General features: G+C 50.1%; 1 protein-coding gene across 1 annotated transcript; it reads right to left on the bottom strand.

The window, feature by feature from the left end:
- Nucleotides 1–223: 223 nt before the first annotated feature.
- INHBB (inhibin subunit beta B) lies at nt 224–7624 on the bottom strand. The gene is made up of 2 exons (XM_024197598.2): nt 7225–7624; nt 224–999 (listed from the first exon to the last, which is right to left on the bottom strand). Exons 1-2 carry the CDS (start codon nt 7622–7624, stop codon nt 224–226), a joined length of 1176 nt encoding a protein of 391 aa, XP_024053366.2.
- Nucleotides 7625–17188: the final 9564 nt, after the last annotated feature.

Raw genomic sequence — 17188 nt, 5'->3', positions numbered from 1 at the left:
TGTGTGTGTATAAAGTATTTCATAGCATTAGTTTATAAGTGGTAGAATATTTAAATGTCCAAGATCCACAAATTGCCACTGTCCTGACACCGATGTAAAACTTTTTTTTTGCCAGACTTTTCCACAGTGACTTAACACCGATGCCTGGATACACAGTGAAACTTCCTCCAATACCATCTAGTATGGGAATGTTCTCTTTCTCCCCCCGGAAACACACCTTAAATCAAGCACAACCACATTCTTCCACAATCATATTGGGAACGTCCCTTTTCACAATGTTGTATTCATCATCAAAGTACAGCATTGACATGGTGCTAAGTTTGGTTGGAATGCAACAGGAGTTCACGGTGCCTGGGTTCAGCCCTCGCATGCGGTACTGATTCACGACCGCAGTGTGAAAAGAGGAAGCTGATCCTGGGACTCCAGCCAAATAGGCTGGGCAGCTCCCTTCACAGTAATTCCCATAGTAACCTGATGGCGCTATGATCCAGTCATTCCACCCAATGAGTCTAAAGTCAATGTAAAACTGTTGCCTGCAACATAGATTGGTCCTGCCATCACACTCCAGGCCTCTTTTCCGGATCCTGTGTTTGTTATCAGCTAATCGGGCTTGCACCACTAAAAAAGGCCGGTGGGATTCCTCCCCGGGGTCCACATAAATTGGCAGCACTGAATACTCTTCACAGCCCTCACACTGAACATCCAGGTTCAGTCTCCTTTCTCCTTTCTCAAACAGAGCCTGGATCGCCTCTGTCATGGGAAAAGTGTGCCAACCACTTCTTTTGAGATCAACTTTCTTTTCAACCACATTCCACTTGTTGCTAGTGTCCAGGTCTTGGAAATAGACTTTGACTCTTACTTTTCGCCTGCTGCCTTTCTCTAAGACATATGGAAGCAGCTTCAAGTAAAGCCACAGGCTGGCTTGAACGACAAACAAGTTCTGGTTCCCTTCATTTGAGATGAAGAAATAGAGGCGGACTCTAGATGAGGCCAGATCATCTGCAAGAGAAGGAGAGATCAGCAACATTAAGTCAAGAACAAAATGTACTATTTGAGCAATTCTGGATTCAGAAACAATGCTAGAACATAACTGATCAAAACTGCTGGGAGAATTTATTAGCCAGGAATAATGCACTGAATTAAAGGTCCAGAATTTGTACGAGAAATACATTAAAAAATGACTTCCCAGAGCAAAAAATCTAACCTGGCTATAGCTGAATATGTCAGATCTGCAGAAAGCAACACAAATTCTTTAGAGCCAGAGAGATTCAAGCAGGGTATCAGAGTACCCTGAAAAGTACAGCATTTGTACCTTAATATCTACTAACTAGTTTAGGAAAAGGTTCAGCTTTCAGATACCTTTTGGTTTTTACAGGAAAGGCTTTTTAGCAACCAGTGAAGCTTCAGTGACTAACGAAGGATTTTGTTACAATTTTCCCATATCCTAATCTTACTTAACAGATAGCATCCAAAACACCAGGGAAAGTGTTCTCAAAAGCATGTCCATTTGTACAAAGGGTTAAACTAATCTAGATCTACTCTTCTGAAGTAGCAGGGTATCGCCCATCAGATTTTGATCTCTGTCTTCCCCCCCCTCATAAATTCTAAAAAGAGGTCAAATAAAGCAGCCGTGGTCATTGTAATATCCTTCTGGTCTTAATGTATTTCTTAATGTCATAATTAAATGAGTGAAACCATCACTGATATTCCACCCAATGTCTAGCTTTAATACATTATTTGCAACCAAAAGAGTTCACTGCATGAAAGGTAACAGAACCAGGGCCGGCGCTTCCATTTAGGCGACCTAGGTGGTCACCTAGGGCGCCAGGATTTGGGGGGCCGGCATTTTGCCGCCCTTGGCAGCAATTCGGCGGCGGGGGGCGGTCCTTCCGCGCTCCGGGTCTTCGGCGACAATTCTGCAGCGAGTCCTTCACTCGCTCCAGGACCTGCCGCCAAAGTGCCCCGAAGACTGGGAGCTTGAAAGGACCCCCCCACCCTCCACCGCAGAATTGCCGCTGACGACCGGGAGCACGGAAGGACCCCCGCCTAGGGTGCCGAAAACCCTGGCGCTGCTCCTGACCAGAACTACTTGTATCTGCTGGAATTATGTGCTATAAGCATCACACAGCTATGCTTTAGGTGATAAATGTCCAGTCTAGACTTTTTAGCATGCCTTTAACCCACATGTTCTAATTACATTCTCCTGATTGCTATTTAAAATTATTGGATTAACAGGTATTTCTAATCTGTTACAATCTGATTTCTTTCTGTATATTGCCAAACACCGATTTTTATCCCTTTCGGTTGCCCAGGAACCTTTGTTCTTTTTGTCCACCTATACATCTTTTGAGGGTTTTGTATAGTCAAAGTCTAGTGTGTCACCCCAGATCCCTTCAAAATAGGTCTGTTAGGCCCAGGCAGTGCATATAAGGTTTCTGGTACCTTATCATGTTTGCTGTGTCTATATAAGTTTTATATAAAACATATTTGGAAGGTGTTGCAAAAATAAGTGATTGTCAATTGAGTACTGAATAGAACTGCAACCCCAGCAGTGATGTCATAGCATTAGACTTTTAAGAAAATGGTAAAAAAAATAAACTGCAATAAAAATCAATGATAAAAAAATCCTATTACATGTCAACACACAACTTTTCTATAAACTGTGATCACAGTGAAAGGAAATCAACAGCATAGTATCATTACATCAGTACATATGGCATAAGAGCACCTAAGAGATACATATTCATAAGTAATATATAGACCTATAAATATTTATGTGAATATAAACAGACAAGCGCGTATCTATTTCATTTATACACAACAGTTACTGTAAATGTATATGCTTTTGATATGTAGTTGGGTAGATGCAGTAGATGGATGGGCAGTACACATACTAATAGATTTTGTAGTTGGGTGGGTAATCAGATACCTCAGACAGATAGAAATAAATTTAGTGATACAGCAGATTGTTGGAGGGATTGAGGGATACAGCAGGAAGACAGGCATGTACCTATGGTAGATTGACAGTGTAGATGGATATGTAAAGGACATAGATCTAGTGGATGAATGGATGGATGGATACTGCAGGTTAGATAGACAGATACAGCGAATGGATCAGATGGATGAACAGGTGCAATGGCTGGATGAATAGGACTGATATGGTTGATGGACAGGTATTGTGGGTGGGTGGATGGATGGATGGATACAGTGCACATGTGGATGGATGGATGGATGGATGACAGCCAGAGCAGATGGACAAACATAGTACATAAAAGGTGGAACATAGTAGAAGATGGATAGATTAAGTGGAAAGATGGACTGAAAGAGTGAGTGGATAGATCAATAAAGTGTGTGGATGGATGAATGCGCTAGGTGGCTGGCAGATAGAGAACATGAGTGCAGGTGAAGTATGGATAGATGGGGTGGGTAGGCACAGGGGCGGCTCCAGGCACCAGCGCACCAAGCACATGCCTGGGGCGGCAAGCCGCGGGGGGCGGCCTGCCGGTCGCTGTGAGAGCGGCAGTCAGGCTGCCTTCGGCGGCATGCCTGCGGGATGTCTGTTGGTCCCACGGCTTCGGCGGCAATTCGGCGGCGGGTATGCCGAAGGCGCGGAACCGGCGGACCTCCTGCAGGCATGCCGCCGAATCCGCGTTACCAGCGGACCTCCCGCGGGCGTGCCACCAAAGGCTGCCTGACTGCCATGCTTGGGGCGGCAAAATACATAGAGCCGCCTCTGGGTAGGCAGATGGATGGGTGCAGTGAATGTGTACAGTGGATCAATCGGTACACTGGAAGGATGCAACAGAGGAGGCTGAAGGACATACAGAGACGGGATGATGGAACAGACAGGGCTGTAAGGCATGTGAGTGGTGGATGGATGGATGGATGGAGCGAGCAGAGGACATATGGAGGGAGGAGGTGAATGGATATAGCAGTGGGGCTGGAGGTTGTGGGTGGATGGATGAGTATAGCAAAGGGGGTGGATGATATGGTGGTTAGATGGGTAAAGTGGATGTGGTGAATGGATGGGTTGGTGTAGCAGAGGAATTAGAGGGTATAGAGAGATGGATGGAGTGGATAAGTGAGGGTTGCAGAGATTGTTGAAGGACAAGTGGAAACGGATGGGTTGATGGATGAATCTGTCAGTCAGGCAGAGGTGATGGATGGGTGACTGGGTATAGCAGAGGGGGTTGGATGGCATGAGTAGAGGAATGGTTGTAAAAGAGGAGGTGGGGAAATGGAGGTAGCAGAGGGGGTTGAATGGCATGTGAGTAGAGGAAAAGAGGATAGATAGATGGATGGAATAGAACTTGGCAGGGGTGGATGCAATGGTGTGGCAGAGGGGTGGATGGCATGGGGCAGGTGGATGTGATGATGTAGCGGAGAGGTGGATAGCATGGGGTGGGCAGATGGAATATTGTAACAGATGGGTGGATGGCATGGGATGGGCAGATGGTGTGGTGTAGCAGAGGGTGGATGGCATGGGGCAGGTGGATGGCATAGGGTGGATGGGTGGAATGATGTAGCAGAGGAATGGATGGCATGGGGTGGGCGGATAGATGGATGAAGAGGGATGGGTGGACAGATAGATGTATGGATGGACTGATGGGTGAAGCAGGGGGTGGCTGTCATGGGATGAATGAATGGGTGAAGAAGAGGGGTGGCAGGCATGGGATGGATGGAGGGATGGGTGAAGCAGAGGTGTGGATGGATGAATGCATGCATGCATGGATGGACAGGCGTGTGTGTGAGGGGGAGGTGAAGCAGATGGGTGGCTGCCATGGGGTGGCTGCATGGATGGATGTGGGAAGCAGGGGGTGGATGAACAAATGGATGGAGGGGTGAAGCCCAGAGTTATCTGCCATAGGATGGATGGATGGATGAAGCAGAGGAGTGTCTGGCATAAGGGAAATGGATGGATGGACAGATGGGTGAAACTGAGGGAGGGATGGGATGGGATGGACAAATGGATGGGTGAAGCAGAGAAGAGGATGCATGGATGGCCAAAGCTTAGGGTGGCTGGCCTTGGATGGGTGGATAGATGGACAGATGGGTGAAGCACAGGAGTGGCTGTCATGGGATGGATAGATGAAGCAGAGGGATGGATGGACAGATGGGTGAAATAAAGGAGTGGCTGGCCTGAGGTGGATGGATGGGTGAAGCGGAGGGGTGACTGGGATGGATGGACAGATGGATGGGTGAGGCAGAGGGCTGGCTGGCATGGTGTGGATGGACAGATCAGTGAGGCAGAGGAGTGGCTGGGTGCAGATGGGTGGGTGAAGCAGGGATGGCTGGCCTGGGGTGGATGGACGGATGATTGGGTGAAGTGGAGGGGTGACTGGCATGGAGTGGATGGATCATTGGACAAGTGTGTGAAGCAGAGGGGTGTCTGGAATGGATAGATGGACAAACAGAAGGATGGGTGGCTGGGTGAAGCAGAAGGGTGGTTGGGTGGGATGGATGGGTAGGTGACACGGAGGGGTGGCTGGCATGGGGTGGACAGATGGGTGGGTGAAGCAGAAGGGTGGCTGGGATAGGGTGGATGGATGATTGGATGGGTGAGTGAAGTGGAAGGGGTGGCTGGCATGGGATGGATAGATGAATGGATGGATAAGGCAGAGGGGTGGCTGGGTGGGACGGATGGTAGGTGACACGGAATGGTGACTGGCATGTGGTGGATGGACAGATGGGTGGGTGACGCAGAGGGGTGGCTGGCGTGAGATGGTTGGAGGGATAGGTGGGACGGACAAACAGGTGGATGACACATAGGGGTGGCTGGGATGTATGGACAGGTGGGTGCGTGATGCAGAGGGGTGGCTAGCCTGGGGTGGACGGACAGATGGGTGAAGCAGAGGGGTAGCTGGGATGAATCGATAGATGGATGGTTGGACAGGTGGTTGACGCGGAGTGGTGGCTGGCATGGGGTGGATGGACAGAAGGGGGTGACACTGAGGGGTGACTGAGATGGATGGCCAGGGGGATGGGGTGGCTGGGTGGACCGATGGACGGATGGTTGATGCAAAGGGGTGGTTGGCATGTTGCGGACAAATGGAAGGGGGTTGACATGGTGGTAGGGCTGAAACGGATGGCTGGGGGATGGACCGACGGACGGGTGGATGACATAGGGTGAATGGATGGAAGGGGTGACACAGAGGGGTGGCTGGGATGGAGAAGATGTCTGGAAGGGGGTGAGGCAGAGGGGTGACTGGCATGGGGAAGATGAATGGACGGGGGGTGGGATGGGGTGACTGGGACAAGGTGGACGGATGGAAGGGGGTTGACACGGAGGGGTGGCTGGGACGGGGAGAGTGAATGGAAGTGGGTAACGTGGAGGGGTGGCTGGGACGGATGGCCATGGGGTGGGATGGGGTGGTTGACATGGGGCAGACAAATGGAAGAGGGTGACGTGGAGAGGTGGCTGGGACAGATGGCCGGGGGACAGGGTGGCTGGCACAGGGTGGACAGTTGGAAGGCGGTGATGCAGAGGGGCTGGGACGGATGGCTGGGGGGACGGGGTGGCTGGGACAGATGTCCGGGGGTGGGATGGGGAGGTTGGCATGGGGCGGACGGATGGAAGGGGGTGATGCAGAGAGGTGGCTGGGATGGATGGCCGGGGGTGGGACTGGGTGGCCGGCACGGGGCGGACGAATGGAAGGAGGTGATGCAGAGGAGTGGTTGCGGGGGGTGGGATGAGGTGGCTGGCACAGGGTGGACAGGTGGAAGGGGGTGACACATAGGGGCTGGGACAGATAGCCGGGGGGGATGGGGTAGCTGGCACAGGGCAGATTGGTGGAAGGGGTAACACAGAGGGGTGGCTGGGTTGGATGGCTGAGGGGACGTGGTGGCTGGCACAGGGAGGATGAGTGGAAGGGGGTAATGTGGCAGCGTGGCTGGGACGGATGGCTGGGGTGACGGGATGGCTGAGACGGATGGCCAGGGGGATGGGGTGGCTAGCACAGGGCGGATGGCTGTAAGGGGGTAATGCAGGGGGTTGGCTGAGATGGATGGCCAGGGTGACGGGATGGCTGGCACAGGGCAGACGGGTGGAAAGGGGTAATGCAGGGGGTTGGCTGAGATGGATGGCTGGGGGACGGGATGGCTGTGGGACGGGATGGCTGGCACAGGACAGACGGTGGAAGGGGGGAACTCGGGGGCACGTCTTGCCTGGGACGGACCGACGGCCGGGTGGGTGAGACGGAGGGGTCGGGGGAACGCGGTGCCCACCTGTCTCGGCGAAGCTGATGATCTCGGACACTTGTTCGTGCAGCGAGGGACCGCCGCTCGCCTGCCCGTCCAGGCTGGGGATCTCCACCCGGCCGTCCTCCCGCACCCTGCCGGCGTGCAGCTTGCGCAGCGCCGTGACCATGGCCGCCTTGGGCACGGCGTGGGTGATGTTGGGCCGGTCCCGCAGCTGCAGCCGGCTCAGGATGTGCCGCTTCACCGCCTCCAGGAAATCCCCGTCCACCTTGCCCGGCTCCTCGGGCCGCCGGAAGCCGCAGGACGTGCAGGTGTCCTGGGGGGCGCCCCCCGCGGGGGGCGGCGGCGTCGGGGAACTCCCGGCGCCCACCGCCAACCAGCAAGCCACCAGCGCGGCCAGGACCCCGCTCCAAGCCGCCCCGTCCATGGCGGGCAGCGGGCGCTGTCGCGGGGGGCAGAGCTGGGGGCCGTCCCGATCCGCTGCAGGGAGCCCAGCTCAGTCCCGGCCGCCGGCAGCTCCGCTCAGGTCGCTCCCCGGCAGCAGCGCCCGGGGCAGGGGGGCGGGGGCAGCCAAGCTGGGGGGAGGAGGGGTAGCAGCGCCACTAGGGGGGCGGGAGCCAAATTGGGGGGCAGCGGAGCGTAGAGGCGGGGCCCTAAGGTCTAAAGTAGGGGCAGCAGGCTGGGGAGAGGGGATGCAGGGAGAGCCCGGTCTGGGCGGAGCAGGCTGGGGACAGGAGGGGCCGGGGGAGCCCCGCTGGGGACAGGAGGGGCCGGGGGAGCCCGGTTAGGGGTAGAAGCAGCAGGCAGGTTGCAGGGGGCACCGGTCGAGGAGGAGGGAGGGAGGCTGTAGGGGACAGCAGCCGCCCCCGTGGGGCGGGGGAGCAGACGGAGCTCCAAGCACAGGGCAGGCGGAGCAAGTCCTGCGGCCGGCTCACTCCCCGGCGGACATCCCCAGGGCGAGCCGAGCCGGGCGGCTGCCTGTCCCTAGGCGGAGGCTCTCAGTTCTCCAGGTCCCGCCGAGCCGGGGGCGAGCTCTCAGTCTGGGGTCATCGGGGCCGAGCGGGGAGAGGGACCCGGCCGGGTTACGTGCAATCCAACTGATACCCGGCGGGAAGGAAACCAGGCTGGTGCCCCGCACCCCGCCCGGCAAAGCCACGCCACGGGCGCCGGGTGCAGGGCGGCTCCGCTCGGTCCTCTCGCTGGGCAGCCCCCCTGCAGCCAGCTCACGGGAGTGGGGAACCAGATCCACACATGCAACCCCTTCCCGCCCTGCGTTCGGTCCCGGCTCGGCTCTAGCGTCCTGCCAGGCTGCGCTTCCCTCGGGCCCCCGGGGAACAAAACGAGAGCCGAGCAAATCCACGGGCTCAGAGCAGCGCCTCTGCCCTCCGGTCCGGCCGCCCCTCCCGCGTCTTCATGGTCCGCGCGGCTCCCCCGCAGCGGGGTCCGCTCCGGCTCCGGCTCCGCGTGCGCTCGCGCTCTGCCTGGCCCGCGGGCTGGATGGCTTTTAACGCGCCTGTCGGTCCGGCTCCGAGCCGCAGCCTGCGGGGGGTGGGGGAAAGGCTTGCTGGGGCTGGGGGGGAAGCGGCTCGCTCCTCACTTATCCGCCGCTGGTCTCCGCCTGCTCCCCCCCCCCCCCCCCCCGAAAAATCACGACATTGGGCCACTTTCTACTGAAACTTTTATACAGGAGTGAAAACCACGTGGGGACTGTTCAACGTACACCAGGGACGCCATAGGCTCCTCGCTCGTGAGCAGATTAAGCCTCCGGCCCCCTCGGCTAGTGCAGCCACTTCCTGATGTGGAAATATTCGCTATGCCGGTTCTTAACACCTCCCCCCCCCTTCATATCCCTTTAAAGCAAACCCCCCCCCCCCCCCCCCCTCCCCCGCCAATACCCCCCCCCCCCCCCCCCCGCCCGGTTCGCGGCAATTCCCCCCCCCCCTCCCCACACACACACACACGGAGAAGAGCCGGACACGCGGGGACCCTGCGGCACTGTGGGGGGTGTCACACAGGCAGCGCTCCAGGGGCTGTGGCCGGCCATAAGGGGGACCCCGTGGCGGGCAAGTGTCAGGCAGGCAGCGCTGCTGAGGCTCCGGCGGGAGCTCGGGGGGGATAACGGCAGTCTGGTCCCCCTAACCCTGCTCAGCGCCTCGGAGACAGCCCTGCGCTGCCTGCTGCAGCCGCCCGCCTCCCCTCGCCCTGCGCTCTAGGGACGCGCTCGTACGGAGCGAGTCTCCTCGGGGAACCCCCTGGCTTAGGTCTCCGGCCGGTGCCCTGGAGGGCAGGACGGGGACCGCTCTCGCTGCAATGCACAGAGACTCCCCGCCAACTCTCAGCACCTGACACAAACTCGGGTCTCACTAGCTGGGAGCGAGGGGGGTGCACCGGGCGGCTGGGAGGGTCTCTCCTCTGGCTCAGCAAAGGGGACCCACCAACCAGCATATCACACAGCAACAGGCGCTCCACGGGACCCGGCACCAAGCCGAGCGCACGCACACGACTATTAACCACCTGCCGCGTCCACACAGCGGAACAAACCCAGCCCTCGCTCGCATGCCCAAAGCCCGTGCGAATGACACACCGCACACACTGCCCGCCACCCCCACCGACATCAGCTCCCCCGGCACGTACAAAGGCCGGCACGCTGCACACACTCACAGCCACACAACGCCCTCCCGCGCCACACAAACAGGCGCACGGCATGTACTCTCCCACACAACCCCACAGGAAAAACAACACAACATACACCCTGAGTGCACACCAGAGCTACGCTCCCACCCAGCACCCCGCCCCACAGCACGGCTCCACACCTGGGTAACACTAACACACCCCCCCAGCAGTCACACACCGCACCCGCGCGCGCCACACCACACTGCTGACCTTGGGCGGTGCGAGCCTAGCGCATCCGCCAAGGGCTCACCTGTGGTGGACAGGGCAGGTGCTTCCCCCCCGCTGGCTGCGGCCCGGTGGGTTTCACGCCGTGCCAGGGCGGGGTGAAGGCTGGTGGAGCAGGTAAAAGCGGCGCTGCTGGGCACAGGCACCTCCAGTGTAGGGGTAGGCTGTAGCCTCCGGCGTGGGAACGCTGGGGAAAGGGCGCCGCCTGTCGCTCGCGGCTGGAAACGGGCCAGCTTTCTGCTTAGCAGCTTTGTGACGGTGTCTCAGGTTGCATCAAGGGGACAGAGGGTGGTGGTGGTGATGATGATAAATAATAGCACACAGTAAGTGTTACATTTCAGTTAATTAGTGTCTTGCTCGTAGCTCATCCTTCACTCGGCCAATTAGCGCTGTTCATCTAAAGGGCTCAAAACAATTATTTTTCTAGATGAAGAAACTGAAATACAGAGGAGGCGAGGGGAGGCTCCCCCTCCCCCCCCATGTCCAGACGTAGTCTCTCAATGTGGGTGCTCAATTTGAGACACCTGGGGGCTGTACAGGAGGGAGCCTCTTGCAAGCCTGTCCCATGGTGGGGAAGAATCCATCTAACATTTAAAGGCTGGGAAGTAGCAGCACACCCCAGAGCAGATTTTTTCTTCGCCAAAGGAGCTTTGTTGTCATTTTGCCAGTGATACAAGAAATGCCAGGTATGTGTCATGAGGGAATTGGGTCAAGTGTAGTTGCCCTCCCTGTTACAATCTGGGCTAATCTCTGCCCAGCACTGAGTTTGCTCAGTTGACACAAACATATTAGATCACATCTGAACACCATACTCATTGCCAGGGGATGGACGTTGGGGCTCTCAGAGTGCTGTTACATATTACTGCATGGACAGCTAACCCCTGCAGCTAGTTAATGACTAGCAAACCATTTGTTTTAATTCTATAGTCTGTTTCTGGGGGATTTGGGAATATTTTGCTCAACATGTTCTTAAGTATTAAAAAAATCAATAACTTGATAATCTCCTTTGCTGTTCATATTACAAATACAAATGTTAATGTTTTAGTCCACTTTTTTTTTTTTTAATACTTGGACTGGCAAAATACTGACCTACTACAGACTATTAATGTTTTAAGCTATAAGGAGGAAGGGTAGTCTTGTCATTAAAGAAAGAGCTGATCAGGAATTTTTCAAGTCAACTTTTTTCAAAATGCCATTTAATTGAAACTGAAATTTTGAAATCCATTTTGACAACATTTTCAGCCAGCATGTCTTTCACATCTACAGTGGGATTTCTGGTCAGAGAGACTCATCCCATCCCAGTGGTTTTGGCACTCACCTGAATTGTGGGAGATCTAGATTCAAGTCCCTGCTCCCTGATTAATTCAGAGCACTTAAGTCTCCCACATTCTAGGCAAATACCCTAACCACTCGGTCTGAGAGAGTCTCTCTCAATCTCTTCTGTTGGAATTGTTCAGCTTTGAATAAATAATTATATATCAAGTAGGCCAGAGAAAGTCCCAGATTTGGAGCAGGGATTTGAACCCAGGTCTCTAACATGAATGCCTTAACCACTGGGCTACTGCCTAGTCTAGATTCTTGCTTTGTTTGAAAAACATTTGGAAATGTCTGTAGTTCACAAAGTGGAATTCTTGTTTGTCAGCCAGCCCTAGATTCAAGCACAGCACTGGGACACAGGAGAGCTAAGTTCATGACTCTGCCACAGGTTTCTTGTGTGACCTTGGGCAAGTCACTTAAACTCTGTGCCTCAGTTTCCTATTTGTAAAAGGGGAATAACAAAACTTCCTGTGTATGTCTTGAGTATTCCGGGCAGGAACTGTTTACTATGTACAATGCACAATAGTGCCATAACTGGGGCTGGTTGGTGGGTCCATATGCTACTGTACTACAATAACAATTTTTTTAGAATTTAGAGGATATTTTTGTTGTAACACATGCTTTCTGCTTGTTGTTCTATACCATAAATTAAGAGGGACTTGATTCTATAATTCAGACTCATATTGCAACCCTGACCACTTTGTTCATCATGTATTTAATGTTAATATAGTCTGATTTCACTCAAAGGATTGAAAACTAGGAGTAAATCCATCAACAGAACTGGAATTACACCAATGTAAAACTGGTGTGAGATCCAAATCAGGTGTCTCCTCCCTACCCCATCAGTTTTTTAATGGAAAACCTAGAATGTAAAAAAAGAAATAATGTTAAAAATCCAATCACTTTAACATCCTGTAAGCTAATAAGAGAACATGAATGCAATAAGCTTAGTCCTTCTCCTGTCAAATTAATTATGGTGGAGTGAAGGAGAAAACAACAGACCCAGCAGTAATGGCTGGTTCACAGAGATCATATTCAAATGTAAAATGTGTAAACATTTTTAGAAGGCTCCATTTCACATTTGCAATAGTTGAAGGTTGCAATCACAATCCCTCACAGTTTGAAAACTTACTATTGTCATTGGCCTAAGTGGAAATGAAATGCAAAAAAGGAAATAATTAATGACATTCAGAGGTATTATTTTTAACCCAGTAATCTCTCTCTCACCTTGGTGGTGTGTGATGGTGTTTGTTGTTTGCTTGTTTTATCAGTTGAGGATATTTTGCTTATTTTAATATTGAAAAGGTCCGTGTTATATGGGAATTACTTTCTATATGTTAATAAACAATATAATTTAAAATATGTTGAACAATAAATAATCTTGAATACAGGGCCTTGAACAATCCACATCCTCTGGGTTTCCTTCTAGATAAGAATGTAATTGAATCATGGATGCAGTCAGTCACATGATTGAAGAAAACCCTGCAGGGGAAGCAATCGGGGTTACAGAAAGAAAAGTGTCATTAGACTCCTAATCCCACTCAGAGAGCAATGCCTACTGATCGATTCATAAAGCTCTGTTAATTTCAAGTCTTCTCAGTTTTCAGCACTTTCCCTTGGGCATAAACTTGTTGCATATGCACAGAAGCTGAACTATCAGCAGGATGGTTTCTTCACACTGCTGAGTTGTCTCTCTCTCTCCTTATATGCTATTTGTTCTGAGCTAATCTGAACAAGGATGAATTTTCACACACACCTTCTCCAACTGGCTTGAATCCAGCTCATTCAGAGTCATGCTTTCCCATACATTAAATTCAAATTGAAATGCAAGAAAACATTAACTGAAAAGGAAAAGGATAAGATTTGTTCCTGATGAGGAAATTTGTATCTAATGAGGGAAACCTACCTTGAGAGGGTAAAATGTGTTATCCTATGAAAGGACACTTTTTGTGGGGATTTCAAGATCACAGCTGGTTCTTAGTTCCTATATATTGCTGATGATTACGGACTGGCTCCTCAGTGGGTATAAATCAATACTGATGTCAATGGAGCCATGTTGATTTACATCTGCTGAAGATCTGTCTCTATGGCAGTAAGCTACTATTGATGTATTTTGATAACCTGCATATGAATCAGTTTATGGACATTTTCCTCAGGCGGTGGCAAACATAACAATCACATTTATAAAGGCTGATTAAGTGCCCAGGTATCAATAATTTCTGGCATGAGGTGGGTTAAAGGAGCAATTTGATACTGGATGCAAATCTGGAGCCCTCCCCCTTAAGTTTCATTCCTGGTTATATTCCTGATAACTGGAAGTTACCTGGTAACAGGGCAGCGTGGTTCCAATGTGCAACTTTAGTCACTTAAAAAATGAATCCTGCAAAAATGGAAAAGTCAATGCCCACCAAACATTGATGGCTGGCTCAGTGCTATGGTTGACCTTGCAGCTAGTGAACACCTGGCATTCCACAGAAGGGGAATGCCCAAACAACTGAAAGCAATTTGGGCTGACTTTTTAGAGGTCCATGATTAATGTAACTCCTTAAGAGAGAGATGTTGCTTCACCTCCCCACACTTTATTCTAACCTTCTTTACTTCCTTTGTGTAGGATTATGAATCCAGTACTTTGGTCTATTCATTGTATTTGGAAAAAATAAAAATATATATAAATAAAGGCAGATTGAGGGCAATTTTTCACCTTTCTGAATAAGTAGGAGGTTCAGAGAACAGATACCATCACAGGGGAGATCCTCAGGCTGTGTGAAATTGTCATAGCTAAAATTGTGGAGCTGTGACAATTTACAGCAAGTGAGAATCTGCTCCATGTAGTCTTAGCGTACCTTTCATGCCAAGGCTCTCAAAGCACTAATATTCATTAATTGACTCTCCTAACTCCCTTTGAAGTAGGTGTTTAGTTCATTGTACAGGTGGGTAAACTGAGGCACGGAGGTTAAGAATGGATAATGCTTCATATTGCAGGCCTCGTTTACACTGGGAAAGGTTTTCCAATATAGCTATACCCTGGCCAAAAAAAGTGTTCTTGCAGGTATCATTTTTTTTCTGAATGAAATAAACTATGTTGACAAAAGCACCTTTTTGCTGGTATAACTGCATCTACGTTAGGGATTTTACAAGTATAGAAATGTCACAAAAAAGAAGTTATGCTCCTAACTGACATTATTATACTGGTAAAAGCGTCTAGTGTAGAGCAGCGCTTAAAGCATTTAACCAAGATGGTTATGATGATCTTGCTGTACAGTTTGAGAAACTGAGATGGCGGAGGGGCTGGTGGTGTTACCTGGTACCTAGGAGAGGAGGGGAACTTGATTCCTGCCTTTCTCTCTCCTCACGTTAAATTGTATACTTAGCCATCAGCCTTCTGATCCCCAATTACACACAGCCCTTTAAAAAGCAACACTGGTGGGATTTTCTAAACTAAAGCATCTGAATGATTTAGGAGCATGAGCCACATTGAAAATCATTGAGGCACTTCTGAAAATGGCACCCTCAATGACCTGGGAATTTTCTGATTTGTCAGAGAGAGAGAGAGAGAGAGAGAACTGAATGACAAACAGATAATAAAAGCTCATGTGCCTAAACAGACGCCTCCTCAGCGTGACAGTACAGCTCTCAGGGGACTCCTGACAGAACACTGGACAGCATTAACACAGACATTCCTTCCTTCCAAAAGGAGGCATCACATCCCGAACATCTTACACTTTCTGTTGCTCATCTTTGAAATAACAGAAACCCAAGAGATTAAAAAGGAGAATGTCTTTCCTGCAGCTAAGAACAAGCAGGTGTAATGAGACTGACTGATGTGGAAGAAAAGCCAAGGGGAAACACTTAATTCTGGGCATTACCGAGTTTTGAGAAGGTAAAAATACCATCACTTTTACTTTGGCAAGTGCTCCCAATTAGGCTAGAATCACAGCTCCCTGTGTCTGCTATAGACAGCTTGATCCTGCTGTTATTGCTCAGAAAAAAAAAAAACCTCTCAGTAAAGTAAATAGGTGTTTGGACTAAGTAGCAGGGCAGCAGTGAGCCCTACATTCTGCCTTGACAGGGAGATTGGACTCATTGATCTGTTAGGATCCCTAAATGACTGGGACTGTTACCCTTGGGAATGCCTCTGGACAGCTGCCATTTACGACACTCAAAAAAGCAGCCATTCCCACACCCTTGCCTGGTTTTGTGGATGGGCCACGTATCACATTTGGAATATGGGCCAAAGACCCAATCAATTTTCAATCTGATTTTTGTTTTTTCCCCCAAACTGCAGCACCAGGCCTCAAGTAGGTCAAGGAGGAGAGATGACTCAGATGGCGTGAGAAGCTGTGCATGCTGGGTGTTAGAAGAAGAGCTTGCTTGTGCTGGACTTTCTAAATACACTGTTAAAGAACATGGCGGTTGTATTAATTCAGGTTCACGGGAAATGCTTCCAGGGGAAGTGAAGAGGGATAATCTGCATTTAAGAGCTAAGCACACAAGCTAAACTTGCCCTTGTGTAATTTAAACACTACTTGCTGAGGGGGATTATTAAAAATGCAACCCCACGTACTGAGGCTATGACACAGCTAACAAGTCAGGAAATTCAACAGTAGGGCTGATGGTTCAGTATTAACATTAATTGTCCTGAACGAAATGGATGATTCTGGGAAGTGGGAGAATGGATACGGCACTTCTCTCCTTTAATTTTAAAGCTAGCCCACCTCAGAAGAAACTAACAATTGCTACCATCTCTGCAAAGGCTTATGTGAAATGTGTTGGTAAGTCCTGATGGACAGCTGTCAAAAACTGGCACCTAGTCTCAGCAGAAAGGACTGAATGAACCATGGAGACTGAACTATCCTCTCTCCTCTAAATTTCTATCTCCAGGCAAAGGTTGAGGAAGTGTTTTGGTGGGGGATCCTGCACTGCTGCTGCGTGTATGTATTGTGTGGCCAGACGACCTGTAGCCACTGCTGCATTCCCCCTCTCTGTGCCTCAGTTTCCCCATCCATAGAATGGGGGGTGATACTAAAGTGTGTGACTAGCTGATTTGCCAGTTCGTTGGCTGCTCTACAAAATTGGGAGGAGGGGTCATTTCAGGTCAACCCAAAACACAAGTTTTTCAAATTTTTCATTGCACCAAAAAATATATATATATTTTTGGTTCAGACAACACATGTAGCTGAATCCAAAACAAAATCTTTTGTTTCAGTTCTGAATTTTTTTACCGTACTTTTTAAAATTTATTTTTTAAATAAAAGTGAAGTGCATTTTGAAGTACAAAGTCTTTTTGAAGAGAGAAATCAAAATGTTTCATTTCCAAAGCGTTTAATTTGTTTTCCAGGTTTTTCTTGACTGAAACAATTGGACAAATTTGTGAAATTTTTGATCAACCTGCATTATTTGTTGATGAAAAAAGTTTCCACTAAAAAATTTCACCCAGCTTTAAATGATATTGACATCCTTGGTAAAGCATTTTGAAATCTACAGATGAAATGCACTACATAAGAGCTAAATAGTCTTAATTATTGTTCACACACAAATTTTACTCTCTTCTTCCCCAACTAACTAATGTAATGTCATGCATCCCTAACATAGTTCATGCTCTTTTTCACCTTTAAATTTCCCTATTTTGTTCATTTGTTTTATAATAATAATAATAATAATAATTAATAATTTTACATCAGGTCAAAACTATTCTACACATCAGGTACTTAAACAACATTTTTTAGCAAAGGCTTTTTAGTACCATAAGGCAACAGATCTAACACAATATATTTTA

This window comes from Terrapene carolina, unplaced genomic scaffold (assembly GCF_002925995.2).
Source record: "Terrapene carolina triunguis isolate 2854851 unplaced genomic scaffold, T_m_triunguis-2.0 Scaffold62, whole genome shotgun sequence".
Taxonomy (NCBI): domain Eukaryota; kingdom Metazoa; phylum Chordata; order Testudines; family Emydidae; genus Terrapene; species Terrapene triunguis.
The sequence above is the reverse complement of the archived record's forward strand: the minus strand, read 5'-3'. Positions and strand labels throughout refer to the sequence as shown.

Bases quoted from the DNA above. Each gene is read 5' to 3' on its own strand.
- INHBB (XM_024197598.2), bottom strand. From the start codon at position 7,624: ATGGACGGGGCGGCTTGGAGCGGGGTCCTGGCCGCGCTGGTGGCTTGC. The intron at 1,000-7,224 runs GTGGGCACCGCG...CTTCTCTTGCAG, and splicing joins CATCAGCTTCGCCGAGACAG to ATGATCTGGCCTCATCTAGA.